At 51.2% G+C, this 17,862-nt stretch overlaps 1 protein-coding gene across 2 annotated transcripts in view; it reads right to left on the minus strand.

Annotated features, from left to right (window-relative positions):
* SPOCK1 (SPARC (osteonectin), cwcv and kazal like domains proteoglycan 1) overlaps positions 1 to 17,862 on the minus strand; it is a 453,180-nt gene that overhangs the window by 107,545 nt on the left and 327,773 nt on the right. For both annotated transcript variants that reach the window (XM_037060963.1, XM_037060953.1), the window contains one exon: positions 10,240 to 10,366. In XM_037060963.1, the coding sequence (XP_036916858.1) occupies positions 10,240 to 10,366 (127 nt within the window). The remainder of the gene's footprint in view (positions 1 to 10,239; positions 10,367 to 17,862) is intronic.

Genomic DNA, 17,862 nt, shown 5'->3' on the forward strand with positions numbered 1-17,862 from the left:
CAGCAACTTGCTCTGGTAAAAGTGAGAGGATCATTAAAGCCATTTGCCTCAACAGGCAGTTACAGTGGCAATTCCTGGTAAATCCTAACTCAGCTCATATTCCCTGCTGTAACATCCAGGCTCTGGTCTAAGGCGTATGCGAGGAGATCAGCCTCTCCGACCACTTCCCCTGCCTGGTGGTGGAAGGCTCCCTGGGAGGCATCACGAAGCAGACTGACTGTGCCCATTTGAGCACTGTGCCAGGAGGGAGTCTTTTATTCGTTTCTTTTAAAGGAAAACAAAAGCAACATGATCATGAACTTAATTAAAGTTGTTTGTAATGACTTAATTAGATTTTTAGCGCTGTGCACATTCGTTCTGACCAGGGACCTTTCTCCCTTCTAAAGGATCAGCTAGTAGATGTCTCGTGTGCTGTGCAATTTTACCTAATCCTCAGCCTCACCTCCTGATGAGGTGAGGATGAGCATAATTGTGTTCAGGTAATTGCTTTATCAAATGGTTTAATTGTGCATTCAGCAGAACCGACAGCAAGAAGGTTCTTCTTCCTAATGTGTTTTTAACAAAAGCGCTAACTAATTACATGGCATTCTACGTGGGGCATTTGAGAAAAAGCAATGAATACCTATTCTTCAAATCTCAGTTAAATGCGTGTTTGCATATAGAACATAGAAATAAGTGGTGAAATAATTAGTTGAATTGCTTTCTTCTGCTCTAACTTCATAACTGATTTGCATGTTGAAGTAGTCTGTGTAAATTCCGTGGCTGCATTTTCACCACGGACGGCATACGAACATCTGTGCTTTCTGAAAATGTCACAATAACCATTTTGCCTGAAAGTTTATCCTCGGGAGCCAAGAAGACTATGTTCCAAAAAGAAACAAATGCTTAATAGAACTGAGGACAGATGTGCCCATGATCAGCAGGAAGTATTTCAATGTTAGTCCAAATGGTTTTTAGAAACTCTAAATGAAAAGGATGCTGAATCTACTTTATTTTGGATGAACTTTCTCGTTAGCTAGGTAACTAACAGGTGCTCTGGATGTGTCTCACGCGCCCCTCTAGCCCGTCACCCCACAGAACTGCATGCCTTATACGTCCTTACAGGCTCCAGCCAGTGTTATTTACCTGAAGCCTATGACAAGGCTAATATAAAGTATTTGCTACTTTAGGTGACTATGTGCTACACTACGCTTAACGTTCTATTCAGTCCAGCCAATACTCTTTCTCTCCTTCTTATTCTGGTAAAAACTACCACCCCTGAACATAGCAAAGGCGAAGGGTCAAGAGGGTCATGTGACCACAGTCACTGATTAAAGGATGAACACGTGATTCAAAAAGAGCCCACTGGAATCCATTCCTGGCATCAACACACAGGCACTGGCTAATTTCTTTAGAGTTTCTAGGTTAGGAGCAAATGAACCTGGGGTTGTTAAACCCCTGCCCCCAGCACGGGGAGGAAGCCTCTTTGCAGAACGAGGCTAAGCACCAGGTAGAGGCAGCGGCAGTGAGAGACGGAGGCAGTGCAGTGTGGTCGGTGCTGAATTCCCCTTCTCTCTCTGAGGCCCGCCTTCCCTGGTGTGCTTCCTAGACTTGGGTGCCAGCAAATCTGCACTTTGGGATTAAGCTAAATATAAGTTGTGCCTCTATTGCTTGAAATCAGAAGGATCCTGATGATACAGGGCATTTTACATTACTCTCCAAATGGCTTTCCCCCAAGGAAGTGAAGTCCGTGATTCTAGAGTCAGCTGCTCTGCTACTCATGGGGTGTGCTGACCTCAGAAAAGTTTTATATATTCAGTTTTCTCATCTTGAATAAGAACTAAGGACAGTTCCTACCTCAAAGCTTTGTAGCGAGAATTAGATGTAATAGAGGAAATAAAATACTCTGGCATTAGCACAATGTCATATTACTTAATACGTATTCAGTAATTAAGTGCTGTTGTTTTGCTGTTATTATCATTAAAAACATTATTATGGTAGGGACCACTAGATAGCCCCAATATCCACTCAACCCTTCCTTTAACAGTGTAACTCTCAAATTTAGCTGGTCATATAGGTCCCCAGAATAAAACTACATTTCCCAGCCTCCCTTGCAGCTCGATGTAGGCCTTGTGATGAGGTTGTCAGTAAGATGTGAGCAAATGAGACAATGGTGACTTCTGGATTGTGCCCCCTTCTTTTCCTCCTTCCTACTGGCTGGAGATGTAGGTGCAGAAGCTCAGCTGTTCCGGCTGCTGAGAACAACAGGAGCTGGGAGGGTCCTGGTCCTTGACACTCTGGAGGCGCATGTCAGCTCAGGGCTGCTTGTCTTTGGAATGTTTACACGAGAGAGAAATAATGCTTTATCCTATTTAAGCCTCTGTTTCACTTGGGTTTTTGTCATAGCAAACAAGACCTATATCCTAACTAATACGCAATTAATAATTTAAATATTATTCATACTAGTTCTTTTTTAAAACCCCACAAAGAGAAGAAAATGATGATAACAAAATCAGGGTAATAATTTGGTTTAAACTAACAGCTGAGGGTTTTCATAGTATGGCTACCAGCCTGCACGGTGGAATGATGTCTGGCTAGGCCAGCCTGAGGGAAGAAGGTTGAAAATGAACAAGGCCTCAGGGTCAAAGGCAAGGTTAGGGCATCTGCAGAGGGAGAGTTGCCCCCAACCTCCAACTGTTTAAAGTGTGAAATGAAATTGCTTATTGTTGGTTAGATATCGCTGAGTATTTCCTTAAAGTCATACTAACTCTTTTGTTGGATTTTTTTCTGAGCAACAAAAAATCAAAAGAATGAAATCTCCTACCTGCCTCCTCTACCCATGGGCACTATGGACACAGAGCTCCGTTCTCCCCCATGGCCTGGGAGCACTGGGCTGTGGCTGGGGACTTTGCTGTCCGTGTTCTCAGCAGGGCTGCCCAGATGGGACATCCAGTGACCTCCCTCATTGTTGCTATTGCTCTTAATCCTGGTGCCCTTCCCATTCCCACTGTGCTCTACTCTCCTGTGTACAAAACATGCACAGGCAAGCCTCCCCGCTTCAGCTTCCAGTCATTTTATTTTCTGCTTCTATCAGAATCAAGGCCTTCACCCATGAACCATTTGCAAGTGAAGCCAACTCACACCCAGCAGGTTCTAGGGAGGCAGAGCTATCCACAAATACCCCTGAAAACACAGACAGCCTCAACTCTGCCAAAACACAAACAGCAAAACTAGCCATACATCAGACCCTCCCACGCCTGTCATGGTCACAGGGCCCCAGAAGTCTGAGGTGGAGGGGCAGGGAGAAGACACGCTGAGCTCGAAGCTCTCGAGAGCCCTGCAAATCCATACCCTGGATCTGCTCTGCCCATAGGAGCAGCCTGTTCGTGGGCAACGCCAGCCAAGAGACTCCATTTGCCAAGAACTTCAAACATGACCTTTACTTGATAGCAATTGTTGGAAACTATTAAGATGACTCTGAAAATAATATAATCTGCAGTGACAAGATGTTGAATGAAATGCCAGCCCTGCAGAGCGAGCTGTCCCCACCCCCCGCCCACTTTTGTGCACATGCCGAAGAGCAGAGGCATTTTCCTCCACAGCAGTTCTTAACTCAGCATCTCTCGTCTGCGTCTAGACATAAATGAGCCATTTGCTAATTGTTTAACAGCGATTAAGGAAGCAAATGCTGTGGGGAAGGGGGCGAGAAGACGGGTATTTGCCTGCTTGTTTCCCAATTACCAGCAGCCAGGCAGATGCCAGAGAACAGCGTGGGTTTCGGGGCTTCCCCATGTCCTCTGAGAGCGCCCTGTCTTTGGAGATCAGGCTGGGCACCTGGGGCTTCTAGATGGAAAATGAGCAGTGCTAGCCTTGACACTGAAGCTTTGGTTGGAAATTGAAGGGAGGGAAGGTAGAGACAAGGCAAGGAAGTCCAGGTAATATAGGCCTGGCCATGTCAGACCCAGCCTGGGGCAGCGGAGCCTCCACCCCTGCTCCCTTCCGAGCTTCCGGGCCCCCAGCGCCACCCCTGATCTGCTCCTACTTCCCAGAACAGCTCTCCCCTCTGGAGAGAACGCTAAGATTGCCCACCCGAAGTCTGAGCTGGCCAGATTCTAGTCAGCAGCAGCAATTTCCCTTCTTATGGGCAAAATCAGAAGTTGGCAGCGAGAACCTCACAAGCTGCTGTCTTTCCATGTGGATAACTGGGGAGAAAGCACAGGCGCTCACAGATGCCCGGGTCCCAGCTGGTTCACACAGAGGGCCACAAAGCTGTCAGCACTCGGAGGATTCCCAAGTGCCCCTGGGACCGGGATAGTGAAGAGCCCTTCTGCTGAGCGGAAATAACTTTCTGTATTTGAAATGTGGTCGCCAAGATCAGCTGTAATTTCCTGACTGTGTCTTTGGACTTTTTTCAATCCCTCTCTGCAATCACGACACAGGCCTGGCTCTGGCCAGCTGGCTCCTCCGTCACCCTGCCTCAGTCCCGCCCCTGGCCACTGCTACCGTGCAGCCAATATAGGCAAATTCAAATATAGAAATCCTTAACAGAACCCCTGAAGCTCTGAGGGCAAAGTCCAAGCTCCATATATGGCTTTCAAGGCCCTGCAAGAAGTGCCCTTGATCACTTTTCCAGCCTCCTTTCCGCAGCTAGGCCATAACGACAGTGACTGGCGCCTTCAAGGGGCCACGCTTGCTTTCATCTCTTCACCCCCCTCTTGCCTCTGCCCCCACTCTTCCTCTGGTGACCTCTGCCAGCCAAAGACCTCAACTGAATCACCACGTCCTCTGGGAAGAGCACTCCCTGCTGCCCAGGAGCTGAGTGGCCCAGCTGCGTCCCGTAGCACCCCAAATGCCCCTTATCTGGACACCTATTCTAGTGAAAAGAGATTGCCTTTCTTTATTTAACTTTTCTTTTTATTACTGATTTTTAAGGGGGGGAGAGAAAGAGAGACATTGATTTGTTGTTGCACATGTTTTCACACTCATTGGTTGATTTCTGTATGTGCCCTCAATGGGGATCAAACCTGCAACGTGGGCATATCAGGATGACACTCTAACCACCTGAGCTACCTGGCCAGGGTGAGATTGCCTTTCAGATGGGGGCTCTGTCTATCTTCCCTTTATCACAGCCTGGGACTTAGTACAATGCGTGGCCTGCAGTGAGACAGACCTCCACGTTCACTGGCTGTCTGGACGCCTCCGTTTTCCCCAGCCAGGAGAACGTGACACCAAGGGCAGGTACATGACTGGAAGCAAATGTCAAGGGGCAGGACCTTTGCCATGTTCTCAAACCAGCAGCAGCACTGGCCGTCCACTTGTTTGTCCCCAATGGAGGTTTTCTGTTCCTTATCTTTTATGGGTTATACTTTATAGAGTCTCAATAAACATTTATTGCCACGTAACATCTTATATCCCTTCATCTCAAGACTGTGCATTCTTGTTCACTTTATATCTGATCCTGGGGGAGCCAGAGTTCTGAGTGGTGTCCCTGGGGCTGAGCCCTAGAAGAACCCTGCTACAGACAGGGGGCTCTAAATGCACCCCCCCCCCAAGTTCTAGGAGCAGAAGGCTTCTTTGATGCGGCCCAAGGACAAGCACCAGCATCCGGGACAGAGCTGATGCTGGAGCTCCCCCTGCCTCCTGCTCCTGACAGTGCCCCCGCTGCCTCTGGACCCTGGACCATCTGGGAAAGGGTGAGCACTTCATCTGGGGAACTGTGATTCTTATTATGGGGGATCGGTTTCCTTGGTGATGGGACTGGGGCTGCAGTACACTTTTGCCAGCGCTAATTTTTGTGACTTTGACTTGTTACATCAAATTGCCATGCATCATAGTCTCTTCTGACCTTTATTGCCTGAGTCCATGGACCACCCCCCTCCCCCCACACACAAAAGGCCATAGCTACAGAGAATGAAAGTTACCTCACTCTTTTAACTGACCACAGAGTGGTGGCCTGCAAGTAGCTTTGCCTGCAAGATTAAAACGTCCTCCTAAAGCTCAGTGACCAGGTGGTCCTGTATTTAGCAGCAATAATTAAAATGCCCAATGGTAAACCCAACCAGACTGAGCCCTTCCCCCTTGGAAGGCAGCGAGCGGCACGGAGCACCCGGGGAGGGTTCGAATTGTCCTGGGCTTCAGAGGCCTTGCACAGTCAGTGGATGCCTTTCAACTGAGTCATCTTTGATCCCTTTCTTTAGGTAAAAGAGAAAGCCAACTTTCCAGGAGTTCATAAAAGACAGAAAACTAGGAGCCTAATGCCCCAAACCAACACCAACAGCATTTTCTACTGCAACACCTTCTGTCCACCACCCTCCTCCCCCTTTTAAACTTCAGAAAGAAGTGGGTGATCACAGACATCCAGGCCGGAGACCACAGGGGTCAAACCCTGCCACTGTCTTTGGCTCTTTGGGCCTCAGTATTCCCCGTATGGAGGACAGGGAGGGGCCCCTCCAGGTGCTGATGAGAAGGCTTTAGGTCTCTATTTTTGCTCCAGGAAAAGACAGGTGAGCAGGTCTGGGAAACTGAGGGCTCTGTCAGGCTGGTGTAGGACCCCAAGGATGTGACTCAGGCCAGGGGAAGGCCTTTCAGGGCCCCGCCCCATGGTACTGGGAGTCATTCCTCCGGTGAGGACTCAAGGGTCATCGCAAAGGACTCTCCACTGTGCGACCCTGCCTCTGAAACAAGCGATTTAACCGTACTGGTACACAGGCCTGCTCCTCTGACAAGCACCAATGTTCTGGCCCAGACTGCAGGGGCGCCTGGGCCAGAAAGCCTTTCCCGAAGACATTCCCTGGGCAGCCAAGGGCATGCCAGGCCACACCTCACAGGGTGACGCTGTGCCTTGTCGCCCGAGGGGAGGGGGGTCACGGGGAGCTGGCATTTTAAGCTCCTCCTTCGAAGGAGAGACAGAGGCGAGCAGGCAGGTTGTTGCTGGGGTTTAATGTCATGCTCCTCGCCGGAACAGCCCTCATCGCTCACTGACATTTCATGGCTTGTCTCCAATCACAGGCTTGAGGATCAGACAGTTTACTGTGGAGCTGGAGGAAATAATTTGAGCAGCACAGACCGGATCTTCATAAAGAGAGAATCATTGCAAAGAGCCTCTGACTGCCAGAGCCCCGGGCTGGGTGTTCAGCTAAGCAACTTGGCCCATGGTGGGGATGGCTTATTTCTCTTAATCACTAAGTTCTCATCTACCCATTCACTCAAATCCCCAGTGGGGTACACAGACCAGAATATCTCCATTCCTGCCCAGCTAATGCACCCAGTAGCCCAGTGTTGTCTATGATCTTATGGAGCACCCACTATGCACCGTGTCCTGTGCTGGTGAAGGCAGTAGCTGACACTGCCTCTCCCTCTAGGATCGCACATTCTCAAGGCAGACACGGACAAGAAGGCACTTAGAATAACGAGTGTCCCCAAGCCGGCATTCTCCAACCATCTGCTCACCTTCCAGCTTTGACTAAATGTCTCCTCTCAGACTGTTCTCAGATGCTCCCAGCCCCTCTCCCCTCGCCATTAGAGTCCCATGGGTGTCCTCGCAGCTCTTCAAACACACCATCCTGCCTGGAGCCTGGGCCCAGGCGGTTTTCTCTGTCTGGAACATTCTGCCCCCTTCCCCCCAGTTTCGAGGACACCCCTCAGAGAGGCCTTCCCTCACCAGCCCCTATAAAGCCGGCCCCACTTGCTCTCGCTCTCAGCATTAGGCTCACTTCCTTTTCAACACGTTTCAAAAATTGAAATCTCATAGTTTCTTGTTGGTGACTTATTTATTGGTGTGTCTCCTACCAGACTGTGCAACCTGCAGGGGCGTCTGTCTGGCTCCCCGCTGCTCCTCACCACAGAGCAACCAGAAGTGTTCGCCACACAGCGGCTGCCCGAACGAACGAGGGGATAACAGAATAGGAGGGTGACAGGCCCGGAAGGGCCTTGTCAGGAACAGCCAAGGGCCTGGGCACGGTCCTACACAGTTTAAGTGTGGAAGACACGCGAATGGGCTTATATGACAGAATGACACCTCCTCTTCCATCATGTGGAAGTGGACTCAGAGGGCAGGGGAAAGGGCAGCCTGGAGACAAGGAGGCCGTTTAGGAGGCGCCTATGAAAACTGAAGTCCTCGTGACTCGGCACAGTTCAAGGGTCAGTAGCATGGGCGTCACCTAGAATCCGTTGGAGATGCAGAAGCTCCACCCCACGCCAGACCTGCTGCATCGTAGTCTGCGTGTTAAGAGCCTCACCAGCAGACTGTGCGCACACACCCGGAAGCTGGGCTTCAGGGGAAAGACAATGGTGCCGCACCTGCCTGTGCGAGTGGGGGACAGAACTGATTCATCCGTGCGCCCATCAATCCAGTCACTGCCCCTGCAAAGCCACTGTTCCAGAAGTGTTCAGGGAGTCAGAAGCAAACTCTGTAATTACAAACTTTATCAAACTGTGATTCCATCAGGGGTCAGGGAGAGCAGGAGGAGGAGGAAGGGGGAGCGCTGAGCAGAGCTGGCCGGGGCTGTTTAGCTGGGTGGACCAGCTATGGCCTCGGGCAGAGAAGCTGCAATTCCCAGGGCGGGCTGGGAGGTAAGGATTCCTGACTCTGGCCAGGAAGAAAAGTCAGTTATTAATTTGCACTCTGAGTTTCCCCAGTACCTGGCATAGAAGAAGGGCTGGAATGGTACTTGTTGAAAGAGCAAAGAAACTAATCCAGCAGGGATTATGCGACTGAGGTTCTAAAGCAGATTATACATGTCTGGGGGTCTGAGGAAAAGACGTACCTTCGATGGCTGCCTGCTTTGTGAATTGCATTTCCTTTTGGTTAGAAAAAAAGTACAAATCTGAGAGGATAAAACTTCTCTCTCAGGAAATGAAAATATACGACCTGTTCAACCCGAGGTCCGCAGAAGAGCAGGGCACAGCCTCAGAAGAGCCCGGTCCAGCCCCCCCAGGGCAGCAGGCAGGAAGATGCTGCCAGGCCGTAGACTCTCTGAAACACAAGAGCCCAGATGGTGGGGGACCCCAGAGGACAGAGGCTGCAGCTGCACATTCGGCGAGCGGGTCAGGGACAGGAGGGGATCTGGCAGAATGGCCCGAGTCCCTAAGCCCAAGACCCACAGGGTAGCGGTGTGGCCCGCAGTGACCAGAGAGTCTCCTACAGCGACTGTCATAGCCCGAGGCTCTGTTCTGCAAGTGAACCTCACACAGGAGACCTGGAGGAGGGACCGAAGTAGGAGGCTGAGGCTGGAGGAAACAGGAAAGTTGGAGCCTCCCCCCCTGCCCTCCCCCCCACCCCACAGCCTTTTTTCACAGAAAACTCCTGAGACACCCAGACGCCACCGCCTTCCTGCCTAGCACCCATGCGGGACACCAAGGGGGTGAGGGTGAGCATCTGCGGAATACAGGAACGAAGCAGCAAGCTCGGGTCCATTCTGCAGTTCCCTTCCCTTTCATTCTCCCAGTGGGACTCCGCATTCCCACGCACAAACGACAGCCTTATCCCAAGAAGAGTGTTCGAAGTTCCAAGAATGAATGCCCACTTCCTTCCTCCTTTTCCCACCCCAATAAGCCCCGCCTCCCCGCCTGTAACGCCTACTGCTAGAGCCCAGATGAAACATCCCTCCCCTCTGAAACTTCTCCCTGCCCTTCCAGTAAGAAAAAACAGACCCACTGGGTCCCTAGTGGCCTTTCTATGAAACCATTTTCCTTCCACAGGGTTTCAGGTAAGATGATCTGTCACCAGGCTTGCCCTCCCCATTAGACTGTAAGCCCCCCAGAGGCCCTGAGAAAGGAGCGACCTCCCCACAGCCCCGGGGGCCTGGTGTAGGCTGGGAGCTTTCTGGATGTGCCGGAGGCGCAGCTGGAGCGCCTGACCTCCCATCCCTGCCGGCACCACATCATTGTTCAGGTGGCCTCCTGGGCCGCCCTCACGTCTTTGCTCCCGTCAGCTGAGCTGTACAGCACGGCTCACGGCTCTGGAGTAGCTGGCGGTGCTACCTGTGCTGGGAAGCTCCCCTGGATTAACTGGGGACCACACGTCACTCTCAGAATCACCTTCTCTCCTTAGCCCCTGACCAGCGGACCAGCATTCAGGAGGTAACATCTTTATCTCCCTTGTCTCCTTGGCCAGAGGGTTTGCTCAAGGGGCAGCTTCCCAAGGACAAGGCCCAGAATCACATGGAGATTCACACAGCTGAGCCAGTTTGGGCACTGAGACTTGTCCGAACCAGCAGGCATGGAGTGTCATTGATGACAAAAAAGATAAAGGTGACTGACCTTGGATGTGTAGGTGTGGCCATCAGACCCGCAGACCATGGCGGACGGTGCCACGGGGCAGGGCTTGCACTTGACCAGATTCGAAGGTCCAACCCAGTGCTTGTGGGCCACGTTCTCTTTCTTTTGCCTGCGGATGGAAAAAGAGGAGGAGAGTTAAGTAATGCTCCAGTCCCCACGGCCTCTCCTCCAAGACAAAGGCCAGACAAATGGAAGGGCTGGTCCAACAGCCAGCACTCCCACCGGTTCCAGCTCCCGATGGGGCAGGAGGCTCTGCCCCAAAAGCCTGGGTTCCACCCACAGGATGGACCAGGGAAGCAGCGCAGCCATTACAAATGTTATAAACACCACTTACTACCGGAAAAGATGGTCACAAAGCATGGGAAAGACAATGAAGGAGGAGTGTGGCTCCACCCGCTCACCCAGCCCCCAGGGCAGGGTGGGACACCTCGTAGGTGCCCAGAAATGGCCTCCAAAGCCTCAGACTCCCCCCCCAGGGCCACCAGCCACCCCAGAGCTGGATGACGCACAGATGACTCAGTGAGCATCTCCAATTGACACCCATCTCCAAACGCAACCCAGTGACTCCACCACAGCTGTGGCCAAGGACTTCTGGATACCTTTTAAGTCAGAGGTGTCAAACTCTTTTTCACCGGGGCCACATGAGCCTCGCAGTTGCCTTCAAAGGGCGGAAGGTAACTTTAGGACTGTATGAATGCAACTACTTCTTAACTGTTCAGTGAGAGTCCGGCGCTGCTGCCGGGTAGAAACAAGGTGCTGGCTGGATGAAACAAGGTGGAGGGCTGGATTCAGCCTTGTGTTTGCCGCCGGTGTTTTAAGCGACTTCAGCCCAGCTCCCCATTTGCCATTTGATGGAGGCTCTGAGGTGATGTCGCTTCCAACCGCTAAAATAATCAGAATTCTGTTCTTTCATCCCAGCTCCAGCTTCCCCCGCTCCCCACCTTTGTCATAATGACAATTGGTGCCATTAGGATGGCTTACATCCATGGAAGGAACCCCACCCCTTATCACAAACCACTGAAAGGAAGGCCTGCAGTCACTGCCACCCTTTCGCTCTTGGCGGAAGTGGCTCTCCCAGGAACCCACCTGGAGTGGCTCCCATGGCCATGGGACTGAGTTCCCAGTGAAGGAGGAGTGTCTGTGGATAGCCCAGCAGGCAGGCGACGACCATGCCCTTGAGGGTTTTGCACTGGCAGTCCTGCATGATTGTGGCACTTGGGCTCTGGGGTCAGAAAAGCACAAGTTCAAATCTCAGCTCTGTCAGTGCACTCTTGGCAGGATTTTTAATCCTGTGAACCAGTTTCCTCATCTGTAAAATGGGACAATAGAATCTACTTCAAGAGGATGGTATGAAGATTACATGAGCTGAGATGTGTAAGGTACCCAGTATTATGCCGGGCAAATGGGAAGCAATAAAAATGGTAGCCGTTGTTATAACTATTATTTGCCTCAATAGAGTGGGGTACCGAGGGTGATATTACTATTGCCATAGAAATGGGACTTGATTCTAAGGCCCTAGGTTTGGGATGGCATTTAACTCCCCCAAAGGACTCATGGGGTCACAAGAAGGAAATTTTTTCTACGAGGTATGGAATGAATGCCCAGCTTGTCAGGAATGAGGGCTTGGTGTCTGAGGTAACCTACCCTCCTCCAACCAAGAAAAGCAACTGAGGAAGGACACACACCAGCTTGTTCTTATACTACCTCAAAGCCACCCTCATGATTTGAGGGGAGGACTGTGAGGAGGAAGGTCAGCTAGGGGTACTACCTTTGAACTTGACTTCCAGGCGAATAACCACGTACCCACAGCACAATCCTTGGGACCACTGGGGGTCCCAGGCTGGGCAGGTAACAGGGCCAAGCCTGTCTGAACAACGAACAGGAAAAGGAAGCCCTACGAGGGCCCTCGGAGATAGCCTAGTCCAGCCTACTCACTCCACTGGTGGGGGAAACGGAGGCTCAAACTGGGAAGACCCTTGCCCAGAGTCATGAAGACAGCTGGTGGCTGGGCCCGTGATGATGTCACATGGCTTCTGAGTGTCTGGGGGGTGAGCCTCTCCTCCTCAGCCCATCTCAGCCCCACCTACATCACCAGCTTGAAAATTCTCTGGGGTCCCCTCATGTGTGTCATTGGGTGTCTTCTCTCCAACGGCCCCCTGCTTCCATAGCAGCTACCTCTTCCCTTGTCCTGGTCCCTTTGCCTGGAGTAAAAACAACTATTATTTGCATTTTGAAATCACACAGGTATGAGGTTTCCTATCACTGGTTGCCAAACACAATTTAGACTTCTGAAGACTACCAAAAAAGGGATGGTGGCGGATGGGACCCCGTGCAGCAGCCAGGCAAGCTGCTGGCACAGGGTTAATCTTACAGCACACAATTCCCTCAGCACAACGGCACACACTTGTCCCTATTCGCACGGTAGATTGTCTGACACGGGTAATGAATCAGCACAAACACAGGCAGACACTCTGCCGTCTAGCAGCCCCTCTCCTGGGTCACTTGCTAGCTGCGTGTCCATGGCTGAAGCAATTCCTGTTACGAGTTCCCAGGAAGGAGCTATAAAGCCCAAAGAGTGGGCAGCTTTGCTGGAGCAGATATAGCCACATGCAACGATGCCCCAGAGGAAAGAAGGCAGAAGAGCTTAGCCAAAGGCAGAGGAGGGAGAAGTGAACGCTGAGCCCACAGCTTGGAGGAAAAGATGGAACCAGCTATTAATTACCAGTTAATGACAGGTCACCCCTGTCTCTGGACTTAAGGGGAAGCCAAGAGGTGAGGCTGGCCAGTGCTTCCTAGGGGGCCCGGTGCATCATGGGTGCTCAATATACCCCCACTGGCTAAGTGGAAGGGTCTCTGTAGGCTGACCCTGTCTGGTTACTCAGCAGTCAATCACCAAATTACAGCTTGTCAGAACAAGAAAATACTTTCAAACTAGTCCAGCCCAATGACTGTATTTATAAATGAGGAAGCAGAGACATAGCTGCGGGGGGACTGGCCCAGTGTCCCACAGAGATCTGGCAAAGGTCCTTCCTCGATATTGGTCAGATTGAGGTTCCCCTAGAAGTGACTGTGCTCCTCCAGGGCTGGCGTACGTGTTTTTGTCATCAGGGCCCCGCTTCACACACGAAGCCCCCCTGAACCACTGTCTGGGCGCTTCCCCAGCAGAGTGGTGGCTCCCATACTTCTGACCCTCCTGTGATGCCGTGGCGATTAAGATACAGATGCCAGGTCACTCTGAATTTGCCTGATGTTAATAAAACAAGCATACCTGTTACACCGGGGGGTGTTCCTTACCTTTCTAGAATGCTAGCAGAGATGGCAACCAAACCAGCTGCCTCTGTCCAGAGGCCAAGTGCTGCGCAGCTATATACACGCACACGTGAGCCCACGGAGCATAGTTTCCCCAGTTATTACGTGTACATTCCAATCTCCACAACTCAGTGCGAACCATAAAAAATAACCAACCCGGTTGAGGCGAGGGACTAAGCTTTCTGACGCGAAGATATTTCACTTCTTGAGTCAATGAAGAGTGAAATCTGATAAAGGTATCTTGATGGGATTGCAATTCCCAATGTCACAGACATTCATCAGTTCGGGTGACACAAGCAATTTAGTCTGGAAGGCAGGTTCTGCGATCCTCTCCATCGGCCACAAAGCCCTCCCTCCACCCCTGCCAGGCTGATCGCACCGCCCACCCCACGACAGCACCGCACAGAAAGCCCCAGCCCACGAGCACCCCAAGATGTGGAGAAGACAATCAGCACACCCCCAACATTTCTAACTCTCTTTGGCTCAGCTGCTTAGTCTCAACCCTTTTTTTTTAAGTATACCAAAATAGCCAGCATGTATGGTTTTGAAGCAGAGTGATGATTCTTAAGTATAAATTTGATGATGTGACTCCCACACTCAAGACCTCCCTCTTCTCCCCACCTTCTCAAGCACAGTCGGAACTCCTCATTTTGGTGTCAAACCAACTGAGCCTACCTCTCAGGGGCCACCATCTGCTCTGCCTTCTTTTCCAACACACCCATATATACCCGCACGCACACCCTCACGCTCCCATGCATGCACGCATGCACACTGATCACCACCATTACACACTTGCTCCGGCTGCCTTTGCTATTTCCCCAAAGGTCACTGCACCTCTGCACCATCGTGTGGGTTTTACCACCTCGGACATGTTTTCAGTCCACCCACATCTCTCTCCTCTGTCCTCCACTTCTCTCTGCCTGATCAAGTATTCAAGGCCCAGTTCAAAAGCCCCCTCCTCCAGAATGTCTGCCGGGGCCGCTCCACAAGCAGGCAGACTGCACTCCTATAACACCAGGGTCCTCTGGTGGCCTCTGGGGAGGTTCCCGGACTGCTCTCCAAGCAAGCCACTTGGTTCCACATGGCCAAATATTAAGGAGCTATTCCGACAGGAGATGGGGGACACCCCAGGTTAAAGCCTTGAAGTCTGTCCTGGACATACTGTTCCTGTCCTCAGCACTTCCCTCCATCCCTCAGTCGGGCTGATTCTATCTCCAGCCAGTCGTATCAGCTGCTCACATGTCTCTGACATGTGCCATGCAAATTCAAGTCTCTATAACCTGGCACATGCTTTCTATCTGCATAGCAAATGCCTGTCCCTTGCTTAAGTTTCGAATCAATCGCCTTCCATGAAGCCTCTCCTGATCTCGTGAGCCCTGTCACAAGTAGAATTAACCACGACATTATTTGTTCAACAGTGCACATTGCTGAGACCTGACTGCGACCCTCGCTGCAGCACAAAGCAGTCCCTTTCACATCCGTCTTCATCAGTGCACTTCGCAAGGGCAGCGACTGGGTCTTATTCGTGCTTGTGCTCCCGGTGCTTGGAAACAAGATTGACCCTCGAGACACATGGGTTTTGCTCAGAAAAGTAAGTGAATGTATTCATTTGGGTCTTTAGAATTTTCTCCTTTTATTTCTGGAAATCATTAGCACTGACTAGAAGGCAAAAATAGCATGTTGTTTTAAGTAACAAGAATTCAACAGGCTCTTGTTTCCAGGAACCCTAATTCAGACTTCACGAAACAACAACAATTAGCAAAAGTTGCTAAAGACAACTGAGAAACAGGCGGAGGGGCTCTCCAGGGCATCTGGGGGCTGAAGGAGCCCCAGACGCCACAAGTCGGGCTGTCTCCAATGTGGGGGGCTCCGGGCTGCCAACAGATACTAAGTTTTGGGTTTGAGAATGAGAAATCCCAGTTCCCAAGGATTCTCAACAAGTACTAAAGTTTTTCTGAATTCTTCACAGTGTTTTGTGTTTTTTAAACAAATAGCAAATATTAAGTTTAGCATAAAGAAATGCAGCCTAGAATAAAAGGTCAAACCCTGGAAGTTGCCAGCAAGCACCATCGGGTAGCACTCAAATAAAGTGACCTTTGGATTCTCCAGCAAGCTGGCGGCACTGCACAGAATCACGCGTTGCTGTTGTCAGCTTAAAGACTTGCTTTGTTCTAACACTGTTCCCTGGAACACCACCCAGAGGAGTCCTATTAAGTCTGCTATGCAAATAAATACATTAATATTCATTTTATTTACAAGAGCAACTCACCACTGGCAGCAGACGGGACTACACACAGTCTGACGAGACGGCAACAGCTACAGTGAGAGGGAGCAGGTCACGCCGACTCTTCCCCAGGTGCTCCTGTCCTAGTTCCTGGCCTTGTCAACACTGACCTTCGAGCCCACACAGCAGTGCTTCCTGCTCTTGCTTTCCATAGCACCCTGCCGCTCCTCACTCAGAGACCCCTACCCGCACCAGCCACGGCGAGCCCCACACCCCACCTCTGCCCATCCGGTCTCTGAGGACACCAGTTGGGACCCGGTATTGCACTTCACCATGGGCAGAGCAGGGCCACAGTCAGGGCCCATAGCAAAACGGTGGCAAGATCGAGACACCGGAGTAATTTTCTCAGTGATAAATACATATGCGGGCCTACACTTCCTGACATCGATCCCACGGGGTGAAATTTAACATCTGTGCCAACATTATTTTAATGATGTGGTGGGAGTGGGGAGTGGTGACTTTCTTCCTTTCATTTATTGAAGAAGGGCCTTTCGTTTTACTCAATACAGCATGCATCTGACCTGTCTGTGTCACTTTAGATTGGCTGGGTTTCCTCTGCACGGGAATAGCTGGGGAAAGAGCAAAGGGATCCCCAACAAGTGAGCGCCGCAGCACCCGTTTTTCTGCGTGGCCACTGCACGCCCCTCTGAGCGCCCGAGCCTCACCTCCCCGACCGCTCACACGCAACGCCAGCCATATCCTTGGTGCAGGAGGAAGAGCCGAGGCTCACGAAACCAGCCCCCGGACCTTCTTTGTTCTCCCACCAGAGCTCTCAGGCAGGCCTGGCGGCTCAGAGACATGCAGAACCCACCCGTGAGGAGCTCTTTCCCGTGCTCGGCATAGCTGCCAGCTGCCAGCATTATCTGTTTATTTTTCTGTTAGCATCAAAAATCCCACTCAAAAACAAGATTAAATTTGTTTGCCAAATCAAAAGTAATTGCTCTAAAACAAGGATGGAAGATACTTAGTTGACATGGTGGCTCTTTTGAACGGAAGACAAAATAATGAATGTTAATTGAAATGAAAAACATGTTAACTATTGGAATAGTACGACGATGCTATAATTCCTCTGTTGTGAGGGTTATGTGAGTCATTATGCTAAGTCATTAACTGACACAGGAAGAGCATAACAGCCTTTGTCATTCACCAAAGCTGCTTGGATGGGACAGACGGGCTCCCACGTGAGACATCCTGGTACTTGCGGGCTCGTGAATCGCCTTCCTTTCCCAAACGAAGGGCCCCACCACGGGATCCTGTCCACACAGAGCCCAGCTGTCCTAATAAACAGACGCGTGTTAGCAAACTGCACCTGGAGAAAGAGCAGGCCTTCGCCACGAGGTGCCCAGGTAACAGCGATAGCAGCGGCTGCACTTTTATTGAGGACTTAACTATTCTGCTGATACCACTAATGCTGCCACCAATAATGACAAACACTACACTAATTGTCTCGTTTTATCCTCCCCAGAATCCCAGGAGGAAGAGAAGTTACAGTGGAACCTGGCAAGCTGTGTTCGGGAGTGGGTTGGGGAGAATTCTTGAGCAAGGCAGACCTGGGGGGAGGGGAGCACCCACACTCACCAGGGTGGCCCTGGTCGTCAGGACAACGTGTCCTGTGATCCACTGATTCGAGGTGGCGTATCAGCCACCAGAAAGCCAGGCACAGTACACGGCTTCCCTCCACCGGACTCGACGCGGGTAAGGAGAGTGAGGTTCACGATGTACTCCAGGTTAAGGCCCAAACGCAACAGAAGGGACCGAGTGGCAGGGAGCCGTCAGGGTTCTTTAAACCATCACCATCCCTGGTTTCTACAGCCCCTCCCACCCACAGGACAGGTGCATATTTTTAAAGTTTTAGAGCGAGAATCGGGGCCTGGCCTGGATGCAATTCCAAAGGCATGAACCCCTGTGTGTGCATGTGTGCGTGTGTGTGTGTGACTGTCAACCTCTGGACTGTAGTTCATTTCACCTCGGGCCTCCGGGACCACCTTCCACCAAAGCTGTGTGACGGCCAA

This window comes from Sturnira hondurensis, unplaced genomic scaffold (genome assembly GCF_014824575.4).
Source record: "Sturnira hondurensis isolate 20B ecotype Veracruz unplaced genomic scaffold, ASM1482457v3 Scaffold0001120, whole genome shotgun sequence".
NCBI classification, from domain to species: Eukaryota; Metazoa; Chordata; class Mammalia; order Chiroptera; family Phyllostomidae; genus Sturnira; species Sturnira hondurensis.